This window comes from Nelumbo lutea, chromosome 4, assembly GCF_056320005.1.
Source record: "Nelumbo lutea isolate HS-2025 chromosome 4, American lotus-T2T, whole genome shotgun sequence".
Lineage (NCBI taxonomy): Eukaryota > Viridiplantae > Streptophyta > Magnoliopsida > Proteales > Nelumbonaceae > Nelumbo > Nelumbo lutea.
Window position 1 is genome coordinate 32,881,447 of NC_142687.1, and position 27,215 is coordinate 32,908,661.

The following is a 27,215-nucleotide window of genomic DNA, read 5'->3' on the forward strand; positions in this document are numbered from 1 at the left end:
TCACAGGCCTAAACAGGTTTCAATCAAGAACAGGTTGAAAAAACCTGCTCTGATACCATGTCAACTTAGTTCAAATCAGAGAAGAAGAATTAGGAATGAAAGGGTGTGTTCTATCTTGAACCACACACCCAGAAATGATTAATTTATATAATAAAGAGTACAGGGTTATGGAAAGGACAGTTGTGCCCTTCTCTTACAAGAAAGAATAAAACAAAAAATAGTGTACAAAAGTTAACATAAAAGAGTGGTCCCAAGAGACAAAAAAGGAAAGAAGATGTCAGAGACATAAATCAGCCTCTACAAATAAAAGGGCAAGAGGCTGTTAATGTCAAGACTGTTGGAACAGACCAAAAGAAGGCAGTTAGTCAGTTTTGCAAGAGGAGGCCACATCAGCTCAACTAACTGGCCACTTGTAATAACTGCCATCCACTTGTAACAACTGCCATCCAATTGGATTGTCAAGACTGTTGGAACAGACCAACAGAAGGCAGTTAGTCAGTTTTACAAGGGGAGGCCACATCAGCTCAACTAACCAGCCACTTGTAACAACTGCCATCCACTTGTAACCGCTTTAACAGTCAAGATTGTAACACTATAAGTAGTAGAGCAGAAAAGGAATAGAGGAAGACTCTTTCAGCATTAATCTCTCTCTCTCTCTCTCTCTCTTTCTCCCTCTCTCTCCCTCTCTCTCTCCTTCCCAAGAATTCAGGAGGTTGGCCCCTCGAAGAGCCCTGAGTTAGGCAGGTTCCTAACAGTTAAAGAAGGGAAGAGAAGACAGTGATGATTTACCTAGTGGAAGAAGCGACAACATGGTTCAAAGGATTTCTAGACGTGGCGACGGATCAGTGAATATACAAAACTGGATGAACTTTCTATAGAGAAGCGGGAAAGCTTTTGTAGTAGAGATGAAGAATAATATCAAGGGCTGGTTTATTATACTAACTTAATGGTTTGGGAAAAGAAGAAAACAGATGATTTGCATCCTGATGGGTAAACAAAGGGTTGGTTTTGCTATATTTTCTGAAACCTTGCAGGAATTCCAGTTGAGAAGGTAGAAAAGAAAAAAACAATAATCGATAGCAGTGAGAAAGAGAAGATTCTGAGGTTGTAGTGAACTGGCTAAAAGAAGACACCTCTAAGCTTTGGAGCTACAACAATGAAAAGAGAAAATTCAAATGGCTGATCAAGAACATGGAAGTTCAGTGTATTTGGGTAAAAAGAAATGCAAACTCCTTTGCTAATGGATTAGCTAGGCAAGGGATGAATAGGGATTCTGATTTCTGGGCTCAGTTGTAATTTTTTTTTTCTTTTTGGGTACCTGCCCACTTTCTTGGTGAGTTAAGATACTTTAGCTCCTCTACTTTGTAAGCTTATTCCTATTTAATGAAATCTGTTGTTATTGATATATATATATATATATGAGAGAGAGAGAGAGAGAAAAGAGAGAGAGAGAGAGAGAGAGAGAGAGATCTTAGTGAGAAGAGAAGAAGAGATGGGGAGAAGCCAATAATGATCTGACAGCTTTATTGCAAGGGCTTATGTTAGCAAAACAATTGGGATATAGACAGGTGGAGGTGGAAGGAGACTCAAAGCTGATCATCTCATGGGCTAGCTGTAACAGACTCAGTGACTCACTCTGTGGTATCTTCGACATAGCTTTAGGGAAGTGGAAAGTACTGATAAGGACATAAATGCTGAATTTAAGTGGTAAGGACTGTAAATGGGATGACTGATTCCCTTGACAAACAAGGGGTATTGAGGCAGCAATTGTTTTGGCTTCTTTGTAGCTTTGTTAGTACTTTTGGGCTTGCAGCCCTATGATTTGAATGTATTGATTTCATCTATCTTTTAATAAAAGTTTGACTTATTGTGCTGATAAAAAAAAGATTTTGTACAATATACTTAGTTTTAATGTATAGTGGCTTGCTAATATCTTTTTAGTTTTTGAACATTCTTCTACTTAATTGTTTTAGTCAAACCAATTAGATCACTACTTGGCTACTGGCAAGGACTACAAGAGCAGCACCATGGAAAGCTATTCAAGCTATTTTGCCATTGTTCTCTCCATGGATCAGGTGGACCGCCCCTTTGAATGTGCAAAGTTTATTCAGTTCCATGCCGAGCTGGCCAACAAAAAGGGCCAAGATTATGTGGAGATGTATGAGGGCTGCAGTTTGTTGGACTGTTTGGGAGGAGAGAAACTCACGGATCTTCTCAGAAAAGGAGTGAAGCTTGGAAGTAATATTGGAGGTAATCCATATTAGGGTGATACATTGGCTGAAAACTTTGGCATTGTTTGCAGAATTCTTAGTAGATGAGATGCTAAAAAACTGGAAGGAAATTGCAAAATTAGCTTCAGCTAAGAAGGCATCAAATTCTTGTTGGATTCCTCCATCTCATTGGCTGAAAACTTTGGCATTGTTTGCAGAATTCTTAGTAGATGAGATGCTAAAAAACTGGAAGGAAATTGCAAAATTAGCTTCAGCTAAGAAGGCATCAAATTCTTGTTGGATTCCTCCACCTTTTATTAAACTGAATTTTGATGGCAGCAATATGGGTACTCCAGGGCCATCTGGAATTGGGGGAGCAATAAGAGATGAACATGGGAATTTGTTAGCTATGTTTTCAGGACCAATAGGGGAAGGAGATTCCTTGAGGGCTGAGATACTTGAAGCTCTTGAAGGAGTACAAAGAGTCAAGGAGATGCAATTTAGTAAGCTGATCATAGAAGGAGACTTTTAAGTTGTGGTGAACTGGTTAAAAGAGGATAACTCTAGGATATGGAATTACAGCAATGAAAAGAGAAAATTTAAGTGGCTGACTAACAATATTGAAATTCAGTACAAATGGGTAAAGAGAAGTGCAAACTCACTGGCAGATGTCTAGCTAGGCAAGGGGTGAACAGAAACTCTTTATTTTGGGCCGTATTATAATTGTATTTTGGTGCTCAATGATTGTTCTAGGGAGCTAAGATTGTTTAGCCCCCTTGCTTTGTAATTTTCTTAATCTTAATTAATACATTTCACAGTTATTGATAAAAAAAAAAAACAAAGAAATTTCTCCACCCTTGTTTCATTTTCTTATTCCTCTTGCTGCATTTTTGGTTAAATTTTTATTATTTATTAAAAAATAGGTCTTTATTTTATTTTTTCTTTGTCTTTATCGTTTTTGTCATTTTCAATTATTGTTGCTGTGAAATTTTAAAGATGTTTTGGTTGAGTGCCATAGTAGGTTATGCTGATAAATCTTTGACCCTTGCAAATTTTAAGTCTTGGGGTTCTATAATTGGCAGGTTGTGAGGGCATTAAAATTTCTGCAGGATGGCTGGGATTCATTTGGAAATAAATGGTTGGCAGTCACTATTCCTCGTGGTACGCTTCAGGTTTGTTGGTTCTTTTCTCATCAAGTTTCACATTCTTAATGATCTTGTTAGATTGTATAACAACTGAGAACTGCTTGAGATAAAAGCTTTAACATTTCCTGACAAATAATTTTGTTTTATTTTATCTCCTACATTTCTTTCTCTGTTTTGGGTCAATATATTTTCTGGTTTCTCTTGCACAAGCTCCATAAGGTTCAAAAATGCTTTCATGTTGGCAATGATTTTCTCAAAAAAAAAAAAAAAGGCTTTCATGTTGTCAAATTTTTGTTATTGCTTGTGATTCTGATAAGTTCTTGTTTAGCCTGTTGGCAATGATTCTTCAGGTATTTGACAGAGGTAAAATGAGAAGAAAGGATCATTTAGGAAAATTAAAATATTTTTAGTTCACATGTAAATTTAGTATTATGTGCTTTCGTACAGATCTTTAGTTTTAGTATGAAGCTTCTGCAAATGTTGAAAGTGCAACTCAGATGGTTTGCTGTGAGATCCTTGATGATATTATTCTTTCCCTTGTTTTGAGGATGGGTTGATTAATGTGTTGGACTTGTTTGGCTCTTTTGGAGGGGTGTTCTGGTTCTTGGACATTGCACTTTTATGGGTGTTCGAAGGTCTCTGATTTCTGTTCCTATTGCATTTAATGGGTGTTCTGGGTTTGTTTTGTAGCATCTACGGTTTGACGGTGGTATTTTGAATGGGTGGGGTGAGGTGCTTAGTTTTGGATTTGTAGAGTAGTTTGCTTTCTTTTTTTTCTTGGGGGGAGTTATCCCTTTTATGTGGTTATTGGGGGTGATGTTTTTTTTTTTTTAATTTTTAAAATTTTCATTTTTTGGGCCATATTGAGATTATATAGTTCAGGGTTTTATTGCCTACCTAGTAAGATATGTTGTTTACTGTTTTTCTTGATTGGTAACTGTTAGGCTTTATTGATTCACTAGCGGGGACCTATGTGATGCACAGGATTTATCAAAGGGAAAGTGAAATAACCAAAACTTATAACTAAGGAAGGAATGCAATGTTGTTTAAATTAATTAAATCTTTATTTGAATTATTTGTTACAAAAATCATTTAGCAACTTAGTAATTTGAATCTATAATATTAATGTTTTTCAACAAAAATAAAAAAATTATTGCTAATTACTTAATAAAATAATTATTTTTTCATTTTATCTCAGTGTTCAGTTTTATTGTTTTACTTTATTAATGATTAAATGTTACATTTTTTTTGTGAATATCACTTAAATATTTAAAATACTTAAATATTAACAAATATATAAAGTTAGGCCGTAGTCATAAATCATAATTAAATTAATCTATAGTTAACTTTTTTAGTCATATATAAATTAATCTAAACCGAACTCAAGGTTTAAGACTTTGGATTAGGCTTGGATTGATCCTCATCCTCTCCCATCCCACCCAAGTTGCACGCACTATGACATTCATAATTAGACTGAACCAAACCGAGTGCAACCCATGCATGCATTATTTTTTTTTTAACTATTTTTAGATAATATTGAAGCCAAATGAGCTATGGGGGATGGGCTACCCCCATTGTGTAGCCCAATGAACCAAAAGAAATAAAAGATCTTGGGCCAGATTTTGATAGTGTATTAACAGTTTTTAAGGTTGCTTGGCCTAGCCTGATCCACACTTCAAGTGCAATAATATTTGTCTAGGCCTAGGACTTGGATAGGTTTGCGCGTGTCAATTATAAAATTATGATTTTTTTACAAATTAAAAAATGCACTTAATTTTAATCTATTTAAAAAATATAACATAATATATATTAATATTAAATTTGTTATCTAAATATTATATAATAAATATATATATATGCATATAACTTCCAAATTGAGCTTAGGAGTTGCTTAGCTTGGGCCTTATTTGCTACGACTATCATTGGTAGGAGCGAGCAAATTGGTAGGTTCTACCAGGAACCGACCTCGAACTGGCCTTGAAATTACCCTACGCAAACCAACCCGATGAATATGCCTTTTTTGCGTGTGTTAATTATAAAATTATGTTTTTTTTACAAATTAAAAAATGTACTTAATTTTAATCTATTTAAAAAATATATAACATATATATATTAATATTAAATTTGTTATCTAAATATTATATAACAATATTTACCATATATGCATATAACTTCCAAATTGAGCTTAGGAGTTGCTTAGCTTGGGCCCTATTTGCTAAGGCTATCATTGGTAGGAGTGAGCAAATTGGTAGGTTCTACTAGGAACCGGCCTCGAACTGGCCTTGAAATGGCCCTATGCAAACCAACCCGATGAATATGCCTTGGTGGAATCGACCTTGGTGGAACCTACCTTGGAACCGAACTTGCGCTGAAATAGACCCAAAATTACTTTTGGGAATGTGAAGATTTGAACCCAAGCACTCATGGTTACTGAGGCCATGGTCTCACTTGACCATTGAGTTACTTAAGTCGTTTGATCATTTGTTTTCATTTTAATATTTGAATATGTACAATAAGTAGTGTAAAAGGCAATATTTACAAAATTTTAATTTAAACCATAAGTTTTGAACCATATAATGATAATCTACATATTAAATTACTCGATTTAATGAATAAAGATGATGTAAGTTTTAAAATATATATTATATTTATCGTAAATCAAGTTTTTAAGGGCCATGCTTTTTTTGAAGAGTATAGTAAAGAAAGAACAGGTTCCATGGGTAAACCCTAGAACTGACCCAAAAACTGCCAAGGTCAGAACCAACCATGGAATCGACCTTCACAGGGTAGGTTCTAGTTCAAAAACTTGGAATCGGTCCCCACAAGGTAGGTTCCAGGTTCTGCCATGGAACCAAACTGAACTGACCCATTCTCACCCCTAGTCATTGGACTTCGAAAATTTGATACCCGATTAGACTTCGAATCTAATTATCCTTGATTTGGATGTTAGAACTTGCATTTGATTAATAATTCGACTGGATGTGGATTTAATCCATCCAATTTGATTAAAATCCATGTCTAGCAAAAAGTTATTATTTTATATATATATGTAGTATATTTATGTATACATATAGATATTATGTGTAATTATATAAAGTTTATAATTAATAAATTTAGTATTTTTTATTATGCATTTATTATACATATGTACTTTAAAAATTCAAAATCCAACATAATAATAATCAGATGTGGATGCAGATCTAGAAATTTCATAATTGGATGTTGATGCGGATATAGTTTGGATATGATTTGAGTCTGATCTGTTTACAGTCCTACTGCCCACATTATGTATGGACTTGGTGCAGATCTGAGCTAGACCTAGCTCAAAAGAAAATAGTTGCTTGATCCTGAAAATATATAGGTATAGTTAGGTTGGGGTAAGTTATAAATGATTTGTTACTTTTTATTATTAATTTTATCAATACTAATTTTATTAATGGTTTCTAGATAAAACTTGCTAAAATTTAATATTTTTTATTAACTTCAGTAATTTTTATTAATTTTAAATCCCTACTGCTCACATTATTTGTGGGCTTGGTGTAGCTAGACCTAGCTTAGAAGAAATAGTTGCTTGAGCCCAAAAATTTGTAGGTTTAGCTGGGTTGGGCTAAATTATAAATGATTTTTTATGATTGTGTTAAAGTAAAAGGTCCTTTGTACAATGATAATCTGTACAAATAGCTAACAAGTTGGACCTCAAAAACAGGCCATCCTCAACAAAATACTATCAGACATGTCATCTTTAAACACAATATGCATAGTCAACCAACTCCTAATAATCCCTATAGTCATATTGGACTGTTATTATAAATGATCACCTAAGTAGGAGTCTTATGACATTTCTAATTGGATCATTATTAGTTTTATTGTTTTAATTAATTTTATATTTTTTTATATGGAATGCAAATGGTTTATTTTATTATTTTTCATAATTTTTTACTTTTTATTTATTAATTTTAACTATCCTATTAATATTGATTATCTTTAAATATAATTAAATTTTATTTATTTTTTAATTTATGAACTATTAATTTTTATTAATTATACTTATTAGATTTCAAATTTTATAGATTACTACTACTATTGTTATTATTGAATGTGTTAAAATATGTTGTATCGTGTATCACACGTTATGGGTTTCCAAATGGACCATAATCGTTTTCAAAATTGGGTAAACATAGACCCTTTATCTCGTCTTCTTTGCCTGAGTGATAAAACAAGTTCTACCATTTAAATTTTCATTAATTTTTTATTTTTATATCATTTTTAATGTGTCCTCTTTTTTATATAAGTCTTTTATGTAGCATGTGCACTATGTATAGTAAAGGTCTCTAACTCATAAAAATTATTAATTTTAAAAATATTATTAATTAATTAAAAATGCATTAATACAAAGTTATGTAGTAAAATAAAAAGAACAAATAAAGCAAAATACAACATTAGAACATAGGTTATATCGAACCCATCTTTAAATCATAATATTATTAAAACTATCAATTAGTATTTTTGTATATTTAATTTTTTTTATTAGTGCTTATTAAGTTTGATTTTTAAGTGGAATTGAAATGTTTTTAATTAACATTTTAAAAGTTTTGTTAATAATTATTATTTTTAAGTTGAAGTTTAGTGGACTTTTAAATTAATAACATTTTAAAATAATTTTTTCATTTTTGTTGTTTTGTGTTTGATTGTTTAGCTTCAACCTATTTAGACTATTTGATTTATTAATGTTTTACTTTATTATATTGTATTACTATTCTCATTCTCTCTCTCTCTCTTAAATGCAATAATAGCATGTATTCAATTAAGTGGCCTTGGAAAACCCAAAGGTCTCTCTCTCTCTCTCTCTCTACAAATAAAAGTGTACAGCTTTATTGATCCAATCAAAATTGGCAATGGTTACTTTTTTATATTTTTAAACCAAAAGAAAATAAGGGAAAACATAGAAAAAGGAGAAAATAGATAAATACCTATACGACTATACTGAAAGGAGAGGGCTGCTGACATGGACTGTCTTGTTATATATATACAGTGAGAGAGAGAGAGAGAGGAGTTTTTTTTTTTTATCATCTACACAATGAAAAAACGACTTATTAATTAAATGAGGTAAAAACAAGAGGTTGTGGGTACATATAGCCCTAGCTTTCCCACCCACACATTTTACATCGAAGCCATCTATTGACTCCCTGCTTAGCTAGGCAGTCAGCTAAACCATTTGCTGATCTTTGAACTCATTTAATCTCTATCTGCATATTCTTAGAGAACATTTCAATCACCTTAGTTCATTCTTGATGAAGCAAGCAACTTCCATCTTTAAAAGCCAGCTAATAAAAACTTTGGAATCTCCTTCAACCATTAACCTTTCAGCTCCCAATTCGTTAGCCTTCTGTTCCCCTATGCTTGCTTCCATCATATCAACTCTCACCGAGTGCCCTTCCCCATCGGGCCTGAGTGCATTATCAATGTCCTTCCATTTTCATACAAGGTCTAGGGTTATTTTTATTCAGTCCTTAGTGGGGAAAAAAAGAATAGAATAGGAAGAAAGAAATCAAGAATAAATTCTATTATAGTTGCTGGCTATGGTAGAAACAGAAAAAACAATTCTTTTTTTTTTTTTGATAAATGAGTGAAATTTTATTAAACCAGCAAATAAGAGTTACATGCAACCCGAGGAAAGGCACGAGATGCGACCTTTCCCCTTTAAAGCTAGTTATAGAATTATAAGTACAAAATAAATTGCACTAAAGCCCAAAATAAATTATCCTGGAGAACCTCTTGTTTTGCAAGTGAATCAGCCAATGAGTTTGTTGATCTGCCTACCCACTGAGCTCTGATTGTCATATTCCTTGTTAACCATTTAACCTTTTTGAGAAGATCTCTAAAACCCCAAATCACAGTGTCCAGATCCTTCAGCCAACCCACAATCACCTGGGAATCCCCTTCAATAATCCGATGCTCTATGCCTAGCTGATTTGCAAGCTGGATTCTTTGTACAACAGCAAGTAATTCGACCCTTAAAGAGTCTCCAACACCTGCAGGACCTGAGTACAAAGATATAATGTTACTATCTTTGTTTCTCAGCACTCCTCCTATGCTTGAAGGTCCTGGATTTCCTCAGCTACTTCCATCAAAGTTCAGCTTGATAAACTCCTCCCCTGCTGGCATCTATTCAACCCCATGTCTGTCCTTCCTAGTAGAAGTATTAGCCACTGCTAACCAGCTTCTCCATAGGTCATCAAAAGAGTATGTATCAAAGATCTTTAGAGTTTTCAGCCACTGAATTGCCCTTGTCAGAATACATTCTTTAACTTTCGAGAAGCTCCTTTCTTTTTCACAAAAGATTCTAGTGTTCCTTTCTTCCCAAACTGTCCACAACAAAGCTGCTCTTATGCACCTCCACATAATTCTCCCTCTCTTTGTGTGCCATTCAAAAATAGACGAACTAAACAAAAAGCTAGTATCAGATGGTGGGTTCCACCTACACTCAAACAATATAAGAATCCAATTCCATAAATCTGTAGCAAAGGAGCAAGAGATCAGTAATGGTGACAGTCCTCATTCTGAGATTTACAAAGAATACACCAATTAGGGCATAAGCACTGATTTGGTATTCTCTTTTGTAGGTTTTCAAAGGTGCTAATCTTACCATAATAAACTTCCCAACAAAAAACAACAATCTTTGGGGGAATAGGCCTAGTCCAAAATTCTTTAACTGGGAAATTCTAAGGTGTAGAAGTGGAACAAAGGGACTTGAAGAAAGAGGAGCAAGTGAACAAACTTTTTGGGTTAGGGGTCCAAGTTCTTGTGTTAGGTTTGAGGGGATCTAGACAAATAGATTCAAGCGAACACAATAAATCTGAAACACAAGCACTTTCATCATCACGTAACCCTCTACGGAAACCAAAATCCCAGTTTAGGGCCACAGAAGAATCTGAGTAGGAAATAAAACTGGAAACTAGCTATTCCTTATAAAGGGAAAGGGAGTAAAGAGAGGGAAAAAGGTCTTTAAGAGGTTGGTTTCCCACCCAAATGTCTTCCCAAAAAAGAGCATTGTGTCCGGAATGGCAGAATTAACATCATACCTGACCAGATTGAGAAAATGGGGTAGAATTCCGTGAATGGCCTTCCAGGGTGTTGCAAGAGTCACCTGTTGAGATACCCGGCATCCCAACCGTTCTGCAAACAGCCATGAATACTATTCACCACCTTGTGCCACAACCTCTCTCTCTCTCTCTCTCTCTCTATAATGGCCATCTCCAAATCCACTTCCTTAATAGAGCTTCATTTTTAAGAACTAGATTTCCCAGTCCTAATCCCCCTTCTTCTTTACTCCTGCTGAATATCTCCCACCTAATCAAATGATCCTTCTTCTCTTCCCTGGCTCTCACATGAAATCCCTCATCACCTTTTCTAGCTTGTTGGCTTTCCTTGAGGGTATCATGAACCGGAAGACTAGCAAGTGTCACCCTAATCAAGGTCACTCTACCCCCTATCGAAATGTAACTTTTTTTCCAAGTACCCAGTCTCTTTTCAAGCTTTTCCACAATTGGATACCGGAACCGACTTTCTTTTGGGTTAGCTCCTAACGGAAGACCCAAGTAGGTTAAAGGCCAACGAGACATGGAACACTCTAGAGAACCTGCTATAGCCTCTACCTCCCAATCTTCCAAATTGATAACCACCACTTAAAAAGAAATCTTTATTCAGTCTTTTTTTTTATCATAAAGGAGATCGTATTAAGGAAATTATAAGGATACATCAAGGTGGAAAAACTCCTCCCTGAGCTAACAAAGATTACAATTTCGCCCAAAACAATTGATGCATAAAAGCCCCTTGTTTAGCTAAAGTATCTGTCATTCCATTAGCAGCTCTCCTCACCCAATTAAAATTGACAGTTAGCGCCCCTGCTATACTTTCACTCTCCTGGATGGTGTGTCTATAGATCCAAGGTATTTGGGTGTTACTTCTTGTCCAAGAAATGACCACCTAAGAGTCCCCTCCACCTCTGACTCTTTGAATTCAAGCTGCTTTGCAAGCTTTAGTAGGGAAGAATAAAAGAATAAAATAGGTTTGTTCTCTACAAGACCTGTTGACTCCTACTTGTATTCAGACTTCAAAAAATAGAAATTCCTACTTATCAAAAAAAAATGTTAACCTGATCCTGCGGGAAAGGGTTGGGTAGGGAATGATTGTATAGGACTTAATTGTCAGACATGTTTTAAGGGGTGCTCATTCCCTGGTTATATCACTTTCTGTATATTCTTGTTTATATAATGAAATGTTTTCTGAAACCTATCAAAAAAATCTTCAAAATAGGATACTTCTATAACTTTCTAACTAGTCAGGATCCGTTTGATGCACAAGTTTTTTGGGGGATGGAAGGGGTAATGATGTATAGCTAAACATAGTTGTCAAAGTGTCTCCTAGGCAACAAGGCACCCATGGTGGGATTCCCAGACTTATCTTAAAAAGGTGCCAATCTGGGTGACAATCTGGGTGACCAGGCTCTGATCTAGACAGGACAATCACAAGGTGGGTTTCTTATTTTAATAGTATTACTATAGGCTGCATCTTAATTGTATTTTGATAATTGTATCATATATTATAAATATTTCATGTGTTGTTTATGGCTCTCTTGAAATATAGAAGGATAAATATTTCATTACTACTACTACTACATTAAAAATATAGGGCTCTTTTCCTTGCTTTCTATCTTAAATTTTTATTATATAAAATTATTACCTTCTTTAGATTTTAATTAGACATGAAATTACTCTATTCAATACGTATTATACTATTGTGTTTACTTTTATATATTATTATTATTATTTTTTTTGAAAAAATAAGATGATTCCAAAGCAAAGCCCACTGTGGTAGTTAACCATAGTTAACCAACACTAGAACAACCATTGCAATGTTTACAACTCCCACCTTTGGAAACTAGTCTCCAATAGAAATGGTTTCTTGTTGCTCCTTGCTTAGTTAACAAATATGCCAAAGCATTTGCAGATCTTCTTACCCAAACTACTTTGTTACTTTTAAAACATTTTAAATTAATAGATTTGAATTGTTATTGTCTTTTAGATACGGTGATTTGCTACTGGGAGGAAGTTAATGTTATAGTAAAGAGCATTACTACTTTTTTCAATTTATGTTCATGCTGATTGTTATGTAAAATTATGGAACTAACCTAAAGCTTAACTTTCCTTCTATAACTTAAGTCATGCCCAGTTCACTGTTGCCTTGAATTGCCTATATGCCTAAACAACCATGTAGCTTAGGTGAAAGATATCAGGTGCACATGAGAGGGAGGTAGGGAGGTAGGGAGAGAGAGGATTACATCTCTTAAACTATTTGAATATTTACCATGGTTTTCTTTGGCTTTATTTGTAGGTGACATTTCTTCATAAAGGATTTGATGAGACACGCCGGCTTGGTCTGCAAAGTGAAACGGAGCAGGTGCTTAGATATTACCTCCTCTTCTCTTTCTATTTTATTTCTTCTCATATATTTCCTTTTATGTTTCATTTTTTCAAAATTATTTATATGGCCTTTTGTTTTAGAACAAATATACTTGAATCATTTAAATGTTAATCTGAGGTTCATTTCCAAATTTTTCACTCATGTTAAGTTTTTTGTGGCTTACAGATGGTTAGGCATGCATCTCCTGCTGGTGAGACTGGAATGCTTGTTGTTGATTCTGTGGTGAGTGTTCCCTCTTCTGCATATTGGTTGTGGAGAGGGCTCCAAATCACCAAATAAAATTCTATTAACTCAAGATGTTCATGTTCTGATGATTAAGGTGATATAGGCTTATCATTTTATCCACTGCCTTTATCCAATTAAAGGTTTCATTTTTTTTTTTGAAGGAAAGCAAAATATTATTATTAAGAAACTATGCTTGAAGTACATGATCAGAGTAACAGGGACATATTTCTCCTACTACATTAAGGGGCTGCACAGAAGACTGCATACTGCATAGAAAGCATGGGGATCAGGGATCCCCAATTACAGTGTAAATAGATCCTCTGTTTAAATCAGAGTGAACTGGAACATTATGAAAGCCTTCTCCAGTATTGCCCAAGAACAAATCCTTCCCACCATCTTTTTGAGGGTTTCTTTTTGTGAAATTTTCTTCTCAAAGATTCTTTTGTTCTTTCCATCCAAATAGACCACAAAATGGCAACGGGTATAGATGCCCAGATATACTTATCTCTGCTACCAAACCTTTCACCCACCAAGATTCTGTTGTTTCACTTTTTAATTTTTGATCTATTTATTAATTAATCCTTTCTTTTTTCCAAGGGTGAAGGTTTTGCTTCTCCATAACTGCTTTACTTTTTTTTTTTTCAGGAGATTGAGCATTGTATTTCACGGATTTATGTACTTTTATAACTTCTGACCAAAATCTACCTTTTTTAGGTGCCAGGAGGCCCAGCACACAAGCATTTGGAGCCTGGTGATGTGCTTGTTCGGCTGAATGGGGAAGTAAGTTATTCTTTCAGAAAATGACAATGTATTTAAGCTCAATGATGCCTTTGTTCTGCTCTGGTGATCTTTGGCTTTATATTGTTTACTAATTTTGAAAACTATTACTTGGTATATGATTTCTCCATTTGTTTAGACTATCCTAGTTTAGGACTTAGGAATGCTTGATGTATGTGATGTTTATGTGGCCATTTATTGAATTAAAATATGCCAATCTAACTTTCAAAAGCATTTATGTTGCTAATACTTGGCATATGCATGAAAAATCAATTACTTGCCTCATTTATAATAGCAAGTTTATTTCTGTACCCACATAGATAAACCTAAAGTTGTGCCCAGCTACTTGGTATGGGAAAATGATTGGATATGCATAAAGCAACGTTATTATTAATTTTCACTATTAAAGTATTATATTTTTCACATATTAGAGCAAAATAATAATACAATAAAATATTATAGTACTTTGCTTAGGAATCAGTAACAAGTTAGAAAAGAATTCATTTGCAAATAGATGTGATGAGAATAAAAACTCTACCCCCATTGGAATGGGCAAAAACAACCGTGGGTTATGTACATATATTGAATGAAGTACCGTAGAACTACTAGCTTAACAATGCTTTCCCCAAAATACAGATTCTACTACTCTTCATGCCAGGTTACTTGCAAATTTTAATTTTTACACAGAATTAGGTGTTGTATAATTTAATTTTTTTACCTTTCTAAAACTATTTGAATAATTATAGTTCTTTAATCAAGAAGAAAAAAGAGAAATGTCCTAGAGAAACAGATTTATGTTACCACAGTGTAGAATTTTAAAATCAGATAGTAGATCCCTCCAACCTCCATGCTGATTGTGAGATCAGATTGGTCTCTGATTTTGTGAAGAGTTGAGTACTGGTTTTAAATTTCCATATAGTATATGAGATTCTTCTGATCTATTGTCATTTAATCTAGGTGATTACTCAGTTTCTGAAGCTGGAGACTGTACTTGATGATAGCGTTGATCAGGAGATAGATTTGCTGATTGAAAGGGGTGGCACTTCCTTGACTGTTAAATTGCTGGTATTGTTTATCTTTCAGTATTCTGTTTTTCAATTAGGTTTATTTATAAATGAATGCTTCTTTTACTTAATGTTGGGTTAAATGTTAATTGTCAAACGTTATAGAGATAAGAAATTGCCATGGTGGTTCTGTTTCTCAAGGTTTCAAAAATCAAATTTGCAGTGAGGTTGGTGGTTTGATAATTGGGAGTTAGGAGGAGGATGAAGAGGAAGGGGGGGATCTCATTTTTTCTTTATTTTTAATAAAAATCTTTTATATTAAGAATAATAAAGACGCAAAACATTAGTTGAAAGGGGGGTCGTGTTGAAGCGGCCGAAGGGGCGGGGGGCAAACCACTTTCTTTCCCCTTATCTTTTCTTCCCTTCCCTTTCCTTTCCTTTCCCTTTTTTTTCTGTCTTTTTATATCAGATGTGCATGAGGCACATGAGGCGTACACCTCTAGCGCGCGTCATGAGAAAAGTACAGGAGGCATACGGCTCAGAGGTGTCAGCGCCTCTGGCATACGCCTCAGGGCATTTTGGGAGCGCCCCGCCTGGAGGCGTGCCTCCAGGCGTATGCTTCCCATGCCTTTTAAAACACTTGGTACAACCATCTTCTCCCTAAAAAAAAAAGGAAGGAATAAAAAAGAGAAGCAACAAAACTCCTTTAGTTCATGTATAGAAGAAAAAGGACCTCCCCTGCTTTTATACGAAGTAAACAGAGATGTTTTTATAGTCATACACTTTATAGGTTGTGAGAGACAATCTATAAATAAATAATAAAGCCAAAAACAAAGTAACAGAGATGTCTTTAATAGTCATAAACTTTATTAATTATCAAAGTGTGTATGTAAGATGTCCTATATGTTGTGCAAGTCTGGTTGTCCAAGACTCCAAGTTGAAGAAATTCAAGTAAATTGAGCTTGGGCCTCCTGGGTAAAATCTATGTCAGAGAATTTTTGAAGGAAAGAATAGGTGTAAGGAATTACTGATAGAAGGGATTATGATAAAAGTGATCTCATGGGTAAAATCTATGGGTTTATTCTCAAACTTTACTGTGGATGATATAATCAGGAACTAGAGGACTGTAGCATCCTCGTCATCAGCAAAAAAGGTGTTAACAAGCTGGTATCCTCCTGAATCTGGATTCCTCAAATTATACTTTGATAGGAGCAGCATTGGCAACCCAGGTGTGGCTGGAATTGGTGGGGGTCATAGGAGATGACATGGGGAAAGTAGTGGGGCTGTATTCGGGTCCTATCGGATGGGGAGACTCCATTACAGCTCAACTAAAAGCAGTGGTCTTTGGAATACAAAAAGCCATGGAAATAGGTGTGAGAAAGCTGGTTATAGAAGGCGACTCCAAAGTAATTATAAGCTGGCTAAAGCAGAACGGAAAGACTCCATGGGTGTTCAGAAATGAAACCAAGAAACTTAATCACATTACCAAGCACATGCAGTTATTATTTCAGTGGACTCCAAGAGCAGCAAATGGGTTTGTGGACCAGCTAGCGAAGCAAGGGGCTGATAGGGAATATTGTTTTTGGGCTCAGTTGTAAGGATGTAAAGCAAAACCTTAGGTGGAATTTTAAAGGATATGCCGAGGCTACTCAATTTCTTTCTCATATCATTTTCTTAATAAAATCACTTTTACTGATAAAAAATAAAAAAGAGCTTGGGCCCCTTTAAATTTGGCAAATGCTCAACTCAACGCAACCCAAGTTGCACTCCAAGTCCTATATGAGGGGAAGATAATGGTCTCAACTGTAATGAATGAAAATTAGAATTCCCTGACCCAGAATAGGGATCAATGGTAATCTCTTACATGAGTTTAGCATATTAATGGTAAACCAATGCCATATGATGATCTCTTCTCCTGTAAAAGGCAATTGTCTTCGTCCACTTAGACTGTTACCAAAAAAAAATAGAAAAAAGAAAAAAAAAAGAGTTGGCATGCATTAAGACCTACCTGAACATGATGTTAATACTGTATGACAAGGTTCTTGCCTTCCCGGTTATGTATTATGTATTCCAGTGGCCTTAAGCCTCCTTTTTGTTCTTGTATCCACCATAAAAGAATCTATTGATTACAGATGAGTCTGCATCCACCATAGGGATCAGTGGTGTCTGATGGGTCTGCATCCCCAATTACACTTATAGTTCTGTTTGCAATGCAAATCTGAACCACTTGCAAATTCTGCATCTCATTCAGATTTGCATCTGTTAATCTGTAGCCACGATTTGCTCTCTTACCTGATGCAAAATTTGAACTCATTGGCACAGCAAATTTTGCATCCCAAAAACTAATGCAAAATTTCTACAACCTTCTTCCTACCTTACTTCTCCCTCGTATAAGGTGAGGAGTGAGGACAACTTCATTTTATTAATTACATTTGAATCTAGAGAATCTTTGATGATTACAGATTTATTACTAAGAAATAAATGATTAAAATAGTAGACAGAAAATATTTCAGCTGGACATGGACTGAATTTTCCTGAGATGTTAAAGGTCTTTGATCATTCAAATTTTAATTGGATCAGTGCTCATCTTGAGATAAGGAATCATTATTCAGCTGACTTTCTTTATGTTTGCTTTGTATTTCTGATTATGACTTTGTCTGATGATGGTTCAGGTTCAGGATTTGCATTCGATAACTCCTAATTACTTCTTGGAAGTAAGTGGTGCAGTTATTCACCCTCTTTCCTACCAACAGGTAAGTTGTGTTTATTGTTGTTGTTTGTTATGAGAACTAGTATTTTGTTGTACTAATAGGCAGAAGGTCAATTTGATCCTTTTCATCATTTTTTTTAAAAACATGCTTAATATAAAAGTGTTGTGGGGCAGCACCACATACCCAATGCTTTGCTTCTTTCTCGCTTGTGCTGTCTTCTTCCTTCTAGATCTTCTATAACAAATGAGATGGTATCAGAGCACCATCTGCCAAAGAGGAGATTAGATCTTTCTTTCCTCTTCTAACAGTCTTATTGAAGGAAGCATTCTGCACAAGGATTTGACAATCAGATCTGATGTTATGAGCCTTCTCTTCTTTTTATTCTATTCTTTCTGGGTCATAAGACCTGGGTTTATTTTTTCAGTTATTTGAACTGGTGATTGAAGCATGTAGGGATTCATAGAGTGCTACGAAAGAGGCCTTCTGCTTGTGGAGTATGTCAGTGGCTGTGGTGATCTATAGTTTTGTAAACCTACTGCTGTGGCCCTAGGGACTGCAGGTAAGCATGGCGATCACTTCTATCCGTGCTGAGAAAAGTTGTTTGAATGAGCTGTTCCTGTTTGGGTGAAGGAAGTGGAGTTACAGAAGTGGTTCTGTTTGGTAGTAAATGGTGTACAGAGGTACAACAGCAGTAGTAGTGTTGCATGTGTATATGACTGATTCCTCTTAATTTCTTATGTGGATTAGTGTTGATCCACTTAATACAGCAGTAATGCTGGAGTTGTAATCAGTTCCTTTCTTTTCAGTTGTGGGACTGTTAGTAGTTGAAAAGGAGTTTAACAGGTCTGTGTATGTGTTCTGTAATCATGGTTGAACATGTACAGCAGTGGCCAGCAGTGGTGTTGGGGTTGTTTACCGTGACTTCAGAAGACTCAACTACTTCTATATTTTCTGGGATTCAGTCCTTAACTGGTGGTGGCATGGACAACATGCACTTCCTGTGAAGACACTTGATGCATTGTATTACTATAATCCCTACTGTCTTGTTCTTTTCTTATTCTTTGTGTGTGTGTGTGTGTGTATTGGCTCTTTGGGGTGGGAGTAGTGTGTGCAAGGCGCAAAAAAAGCACAATGGCTAATTTGCATCCAAGGTGCAAGGCAAGGCACACACCTTTTTGAAGCAAGGCACAAAAATACAAGAAAAGCTAAAACATAAAAAAAGTCAGAAAATAAAAAAAAAACAAAAAAAATCTAAAAAATGTAAAAAATAAAATATATTAAACATAATATTAAGAAAAATTATAAACTTAAATTTTAAAATAAATTTTTATAAAACCTACTATCTAAAATTAAAATACATAACCGCAACATGTAAAGAGTATTCAAATGAAAATTTAAAAATAAAATTGAACATATAAAGCATTTTCAAGCATGTAAAACTCACAATCTCTTTTTTTTTTTTTCTATAATTGTGTTACTTCAAGTAGCTAAAGTGATGTAAAACATATTGCATTCCTGATTCTACAAGCTGCCTTTGTACCATGCCCCTCGAGGCAAGCCCAAACAAGTCCATGTTAGGGTCTTCAATTCTTAATTCTCACATAAAAACACAATGATTTTATAACTTTAATTGCCTTTTTAAGAAGATATTTTATGAATTGTGTGTGAATTAAGAATTTAAGACCCTAACATGGACTTGTTTGGGCTTTGCCTTGAGGGGGTGTGGTTAGGGGTCCGGGGGGCGAAGCCCTTGGCCCAGCCACTAGGTTCATACATAGAAAAAAATGCATGGAATTTTCAAAAGGTGCACGCCTTGACTGAGGGCAAGGCGCATCAGGCGCACGCATTGGCACACCAGTTGTGCGCCTTTTGAAATGGTTGTGCCTAGTACCTTGGCGAGGCACATACCCTAAATGCGCCTTGCCAGTGCGCCTAGTTACGCCTTTTAAATCACTGGGTGGGGGTTGAGTATTCAGATTAGACACCCCTAAAACTCTTGCTCTTCTCTCTTCGAACTGGTAGGTTGACACTTCCCTAATCCCTGTATCCATTGCTCATCTCTATTGTTCAAATTTCTTGGAATGGTCCAAGGATGTGAAGATGTTCATTGGAAGAAAGGGGAAAATTGGGGTATCTCACTAGGAAGATCAAGAAATCCATTGGTAACAGTGATGAAACACTGTGTTTTAAAAGCGCAAGGTGTAGGGGTCAATTTGCGCTTGAGGCGCAAGGCGCAAAAAAAAAAAGCTAAAAAACTAAAAAAAAATGCCAAAAAAAATCTAAAAACATGCAAAAAAATTTAAAAAATTATTAAACATAATATTAATAAAAATATAAACTTAAATTTTAAAACATTTTCAAGCATATAAAATCGACAATCACTTTTTTTCTCAATTGCATTACTTCAAGTAGCTAATGTGATGTAAAACATATTACATTCCTGATTCTACGAGCCGCCTTTGTGCCATGCCCCTCGAGGCAAGCCCAAACAAATCCACATTAGGTCTTAAATTCTTAGTTCTCACACAAAAGATAATGATTTTATAGTTTTAATTGCTTTTTAAGAAGATATTTTATTAGGATGCATGAATGAGAACAACATTACCAAAAAAAGCAAAAAAGCATCAAATTTTCAAAAGGCGCATGCCTGGGCTGAGGTGCAAGGCACACCAAGCGCACAAGGCGTGCACCTTTTGAAAGGGCTTTGCCTAGGACCTGGGCAAGGCGCCTACCCTAAAATGCACCTCGCTTGTGCGCCTAGGCGCGCCTTTTAAATCATTGAATGAACATGAGAAGTGGGAAGAAGAAAATTATATGATTATGTCATCTACCCTTTGTTAAGAATTATTAAACCAAGGTAATGGAAGAGGTCACATTGATTTATCCCTTGGTCTCAAATTCTAAGTTTAATCCGGTTTGCACTCCTATTATTAGGTTTACATTGTATACATTTTGTTTTAATCCTGCAGAAAGTGTTAGAATGGTTTGGAAACCTCGATCTTTTAACAATCTGAAACATAACTTTGATGGTAGCTCATTGGGTAATCCAGGAAGGGCGGGAATAGGAGGTGTTTTTAGAAACCACGAAGGAGTGGTGGTGGCATTAATTTCAGGGCCAATTGGGTTTGGAGGTTCAGTACAAGCTGAAGTGATGGCTCTCTTACATGGATTACGGCTTGCTGTACAATTTGGAGTAAGGGAATTGCAAGTGGAAGGAGATTCTCAGTTAGTCATATCTTGGTCCAAGAATATGAGATCATCTACGTGGAAATACAGACATGCTTTTAGGGATAAGAAGGTCTGCAAATGGAATGGCAGATATATTGGCAAAGCAAGGGGCTGATAGAGATGGCTTATTTTGGGCTAATTTGTAATCTGATGTATTTTGTGATGCTGGCAACTTATTTTCCTTTTTGGGATTTCTTTGTAACTGTAATTTGATAAGCTCTTGGGGACGACATCCTTGTCATCATATTGTACTCCTACAGCTTTCTTTAAATCTAATAAAATAATTTCTTCTGCTGATAAAAAAAAAAGAAATTGTTTTAGTCCTACTTATTTTAAAACCTCTTGTTTCTAATGTACTTGTTGAGAAGCTTAATCTTGCATTTAATCCGTTGTTAGTCTCATCAATTAATACTATACCATCAGCAATGGAATGGATGATACCTTAGCCAAACAAGGAATTGACCAGGGACAGTTATATTGGGCACAGTTATAAATCTCTTAGTTTTTCTTTGGAGTGGTAGCAGCTCACTCCTCTCCCGGGGATGCTTGTTCTATTGTATACATCTCTTTTACTTTATTTTAATCAAGTTTCTTTACAGTTGTCTAACAAAACAAGAAAAAAAAAGGTCATCAGCAAACATCAAGCACCATGGGACCTCTTTTTGAATATAATATGGTCCCTTTCATATTGGATGTATTTAACAAAAGAAATTTGAGGACATCATTTAAAGCACTAGAACATGGGACCAGTGGAAGGTTTACGATGTTGCCTATTAGCTCTGTGCCCCTTGGATCGCCAATTATTTGGTTGAGTACATCCAGTGCAATGTTTCTACCCAAGGATAGTACTCTCCTCTCTCACCTATGTTTGCCATCTCTCGTATTTTACCTAAACTACTTTCTTAATTCATATGTAATATGAAACAAGCAAAAATATCTTTAAGCTAGGGTGTTTTTTTTTTTTTTTTGTCTCAAAGAATTGTTTTTGTATATTACTATTTAAATTAGCATTTGTTGTTGTTGATGTTATTTATTTTGCTTTAAATCTTAGCTGAGAAAGTTGTTGATCCCGTGAAGTTACGAGAACATTCAAGTCCTCAACTTTCTTCTATTTCAGTTCAAAATCGTGAGGTTAACAGATGATATGGTACTTAGGCCCTGTTTGGTTTGTGGGAATAGGGGTCTGGAATCAGAATCGGAATGGGCTATTCCGATTCCAACTGTTTGGTTGGGTGGAATCAGAATCCCATTCCCACTCCTGCTGGAATGGCATTCCCCCATTTGAGGGAATGGCCATTCCCTGCCCCTCCCTTGGGAATGAAATCCCATTCCTGTTGATTCTAATTCCCATTCCCAATTTGTCTGAACCAAACGGATTATGGGAATGGACCATTTCGATTCCGATTCCAACTGCAAACCAAACGGACCCTTATTTTGTCTTGCAAATATTAGTTGTTTGAGATAGAATGAAAAAATTGTATTAAATATACCACATGCATGATATAAGATATGGTGCATCTGTTGTCTTTTATACAGCTTCTTGAGCCTGAATAAAAGACCAACTCAAAATTGATACTGTTGTCATTTCTCAATTATTTGAACAAAAATGTGATGACTTATGTATGTTATTTTGCTCCTATTTAGTGCAAGAACCACTCCATTGCTATGTCTAATCTTAATTTTGTTTTAATCACCTGTTTATTTTCATTGTTTGAAATGCCTAATGCTTTTGGTTATTTTACACAGGCTAGAAATTTTCGATTCACCTGTGGTCTGGTATATGTAACGGAACCAGGGTTAGTGCACTCTAACTTACGTTGGAACTCATGAATAGTGTTTCTTGGATATCCATTTGTAGACCTGTTTGAATTTTTATATAGTCAGCTATATGTGATCAATTAAATAACTAATTAATGTTTCTGTATGAGGGGAAAACTTGAAAACAGTTTAAGATATTTTCCAGGGACTTGTTGGTAGTAAAACAGAAAACTCTATGCACATTGCTGTAGACTGCATCCAGCAAGTATGTGTTTTGAAGAATAAAAGAAAAAATTTATTGATAAAATAAAAAGCAGATTACAGCACTGACAGGGGTGTTAAGATAACACCCAAACCCAGTACCAACAACAGCAAGGCTTACAATGACACAAGACTAACCAAAAGAAAGACTGAGAAATCCCCCCATCCCCTCCTACATACAGCAAGGCTTACAAAGACATGAAACTAACAAAATGAAAAAACCGAGACCCCCCCTTCATACATTGGCTAGTCTTCCGGCTCAAACGAGTCATCCTGCCCGTCATCTTCCTCATTCCAAGCATTTTCTTCTTTCTGTCGCAGAATCTTCTTCAATTTCTCTTCCCTTTTACTCATTTCAAAATTTTCAAAAGCTCTTGTAACGAACTCTACGCCTTCCCAAAAAGAATAGCCCTAAACTCTTGCCAATCCTAATCTCCCTGTCCACCAAGGTCTTAATCTCCACTTTCTCCCCCCCCCTTGTCAGCTTGTTGAGACAAAGTAAGGCTACTTTCACCAGCTTGACCTCCCTCTTCTTTCTTATCCCCTGACCCTGGTCTAACCTCCGACCCTTCTTTTGTCAGGGTTGACTATCTCCCCTATGACAACTTGAAGCTCCTCCTCCCTCCTTTCATCACCCTTTTTCTTTGCATCTAAGCCTTTTAATCTCTTCCTTCTGTACACTCTTATATTTGTTAGAAGGACCTACCCCAATCGAACCGTCTTTTAGCCTCGAGAAAACCTTAGACACATGGACATGGCACCACTTGCTTGTTTCTCTAGCCTTTTTCGCTCATATAGGTCCTAAGGCACCCTCCTTGTTTACAGTTCTTCTCCGCCCTAGATGTACTCCAATCCTACCAGCTGAAATTTCAAACTTTTGATAATCCTCACAGTCTAGAGATGAGTCAGTTTTGTCATTCTTGTCAAAAGCCTCTTTCACAACCTCATCGCCGTGTTCAGTAGGAACACTCTTAGCGTCATTCCCTCCACAGCCAGCCCTACCTAACATTTCTTCCTTGTCCTCCCCTTCCCACCTCACTAACTCCTTCACTACTTCCCCAGAAACCACCCCCCTTCCTTCCTTACCTTCTAAACCTTCTGAACAAATAACCACTTGAACCTCCTCCAGATTCCATGTCTGTGACGAAAAGGAAGAAAGCTCGACTACAAATTCACCAAAAGAGATAAACTTACCTGCTTGTTGATTAGGACTTGTCTTCTCCTTTTTCCTTTCATCGCAGTGTTCTCTTAGATTAAGAGGTTCAACGAATCTTCCACATTGGTCACTCTTCTGAAATACTTCATGAGCCATTTCGGCTCTCAGATTCCAAAGCCTCTTCCCAGAGTTTTCAAACTCAAATGTGTGCCTAAAACTTTGAGATTACTTGAACTTTTTCTTGTTCGAAACCCTTAATTTGAAATGATGCTTCGTAGAGAACTCTCCAGCATTATTGATGAACTTTGTCTTCAAAGCTTGGTCCACAATCGAACCTTCGCCATCTTTTCCTGCCTGTGTCATCTCTGTCTTCTGAAATTCAACTTTTTCCTTTTCTTTCATCTCCCCATTTCTCTCCTTTCTTTCTACTTACACATGTCCCAGCCGATTCGCCTCACCACTTAAGTTCGCATGGGCTCCACCACTTTTATTTCTCTTTGGAACTCTACTTTCACTGTCCATTATGCAGCCCAAGGTAAAGACCCCAACTGAACCATAAATATTTTTGCTTCCTAAAATACCCTCGTCTACAACCTCATTCCCTTCCCCTTCTGTTTGACTATTCGTCTTTCCTCCATCATTGCCAGAACCCAACCTGATCTTCTGGGTCTCTTCTCACCACGATTCCATATTTTTGACCCATCTCGTTGGGTAAGGTCCTTCTATGACCAGTCTCAAGTTGAAAGATTCACTGGCGAAACGGAGGATATGAATTAGTCTCAAGTCAAAGAGGATGCAAGAATAATCTCTACTATAACTGTTGGCTTAGTAGAAATGGAGAAAAGAAGACACTAATGATATTCTTGTCTTGGCAAAACTAGAATGAATGTTGTCTTTATGAGACCTACTGATAAAATATAAAAGCAACAATTTCCTACTTGTATTTAGACTTTAATATAAACTTTGGAGATATCTGATAAAATTGGAATTTATATAGAAAATTTTAGCAGGACTCTGTGCAAAGGTGACACATGCAAATCAAGAAATGGTCCAAAAAAACCTCCTATTCAAAGTAGGACAAATTTATAACTCTTTTAATTCTACTGAAACTAACTAAATACAAAGATAATATTAAAACTAATGTCACTATTTTAGAATAATATTAAAACTAACTAATTGAATAACCTTGAGTATTAACTGGTATCATGGTATGTTCGTAGTAAATTGAAACTAAACTCTCTAATTACTAAAGCAACATTGACCAAACTTGACACAAAAAACTATTACTATTGTGGATGATACAGCTGGTGGAGTGCTGATAAAAAAAAATGATACAGCTAGTGGGGTCCAATGGTCTAGCCATTCATTTTAACTTTGACCATAACCTGCAAAAGCTAAAAAATAGCCAACTAGAGGCCTTACTAAAGCACTTTAAGTGTAATTTGTTCCCACTAAATCTCAGCCAAATCAATCAATGTTTGACTGGTCAAAGTCACTTATTTTTTGGCTGGCAATGCATTCTGTAGGTCTGGCATCTGATGTCCTTTCTTCATTTCTTGCTTTGAATCCTCCCAAATGCAACTTTGGATCTCCCCAAACCAAAAAAAGGATGGACCAACTCAATCCAAAATGCCTGTTTCCCCCACAGATTGTTCCATAACTACTTTGCTCCACTTCCGTTCTTCTTGACCATTTTACCTTCCTACGGGGTGAGCATGGGTCGGTTCGGTTTGGTTCCACGGAAGAACCTGGAACCTACCCTGTAGGGGCTGGTTTCAGGGTCGGTTCTGGCCTTAGTAGGTCTGAGGTCGGTTCCAAGGCCTTGGGGTTTGTTTCAAGGAAAGTTCGGTTCCAAGGCCGGTTCCATAAGGTCGGTTCCATCAAGGCCAACTAGGCTAGGTTATTGGGTCTGTTCGGGTAGGGTAAACCGTTAGACCTTGGAACTGGCCTGGGTGGGGGCCGGTTCCAAGAATTTGGAATCAGACCCTATCATGTGATGGATTGGGTAGGGTCAGTTCAAGGCCGGTTCGAGGTTGGTTCCACTCGGTTCTGGGTAGAATTTACCCGTTTGCTCAACACTGAGTATGATGATCCTTCCGACTTTTGAATCTTTTTACTGCATTCTTCTCAAACATTTCATTTGCAGCCATCTCACTCTCTTCGTCATCTGGACAAATATTCTCACCTGCTAGTCTAGAGTATATAATTTCTCTGACTTGAAGGCTAATAATACCACATTCCTCATCTCCTTAATTTGTTTTCATTGGCTATTTCTCTTCCAACTCTTTGAAAATTTTCCTAGTAGCCTCCTCTCCTCCCAGGGCGAGCAAACCCAACAACTTACTGACCTCAATATCTGTTTCCACCACATTTTCCAAATCAATTGTTTATTAATCAGGTGAGTTTTATCCATCTTTATTTCATCTGCTTGATCAGACTCATCTTCACTTGAACAAACCCCAGTGTCCACACACAATTCATCTGCCACTCTTTTATCCTCCTTTTCTATTGGAGGCCTGGTTTGAAAGTTCCTCTTCCTGTTCTATACTTTAGAGCTAGCTATGTCTTTTAAACTTTTGAGTTCCTTCTTTCTTTGCCTTCCCAACCCTCCCAAAATCAGATGATCTGTAGTTAGAATTCTGTCTAGAATAACTGTCTACAGAAAAAAAAAGGTGATTTTAGATGGGAGACCCACTCTCCAAATCCACTTCCAATAGGGTTCAGCAGTCAATCATCTGGATTGGAAATTGTTGCAAATCACCCAGCAAAACCAGCAGCTTTTCTTCATCCCAGTCATGTATATTCCTTCCAAGTTTTGCTGCCCAAATGACCTGCTCCCCTATGATTTTGATATAATCCCTAATCAAGGCATTCTTGTCCACAGCTGCATTGAAAATTTGGGGGCAAAACAGACTTAAAGGTCTTGGGCCACACCAGACGTCAGGCCAAAATTTCACCTGGTCCCCCTGCCCTGGTTTGAATGAGATGAATTGGGAGAAAGCTTCTTTAATCTTCATTATGCCCTTCCAAACACCAGTGCCTAGGAAATTTGGACAGCTGCAGTTTCCCATCCTAATGCTGCATCCCCATATTTATCATGGATCAGCATCCTCCACAAAGCTTCCCTCTCATTACCATAGCACCACAGCCATTTCCCCAATAAAGCTGTATTTGTAGTGCTCAAAGATCTAACACTCAGGCTTCTTTTTGCATATCAATAACCATATTCTGCTCTCAATCTTCCTAGTATTAACAGC

At 36.2% G+C, this 27,215-nt stretch overlaps 1 protein-coding gene across 6 annotated transcripts in view; it reads left to right on the plus strand.

Annotated features, from left to right (window-relative positions):
* Positions 1-27,215, plus strand: part of DEG7 (DegP protease 7) — an 85,296-nt gene that overhangs the window by 35,087 nt on the left and 22,994 nt on the right. For all 6 annotated transcript variants that reach the window (XM_088984231.1, XM_088984228.1, XM_088984232.1 and 3 more), the window contains 7 exons: positions 3,293-3,382; positions 12,749-12,814; positions 13,004-13,060; positions 13,778-13,843; positions 14,798-14,905; positions 17,517-17,597; positions 22,530-22,579. In XM_088984231.1, coding sequence (XP_088840357.1) covers positions 3,293-3,382; positions 12,749-12,814; positions 13,004-13,060; positions 13,778-13,843; positions 14,798-14,905; positions 17,517-17,597; positions 22,530-22,579 — 518 coding nt within the window. The remainder of the gene's footprint in view (positions 1-3,292; positions 3,383-12,748; positions 12,815-13,003; positions 13,061-13,777; positions 13,844-14,797; positions 14,906-17,516; positions 17,598-22,529; positions 22,580-27,215) is intronic.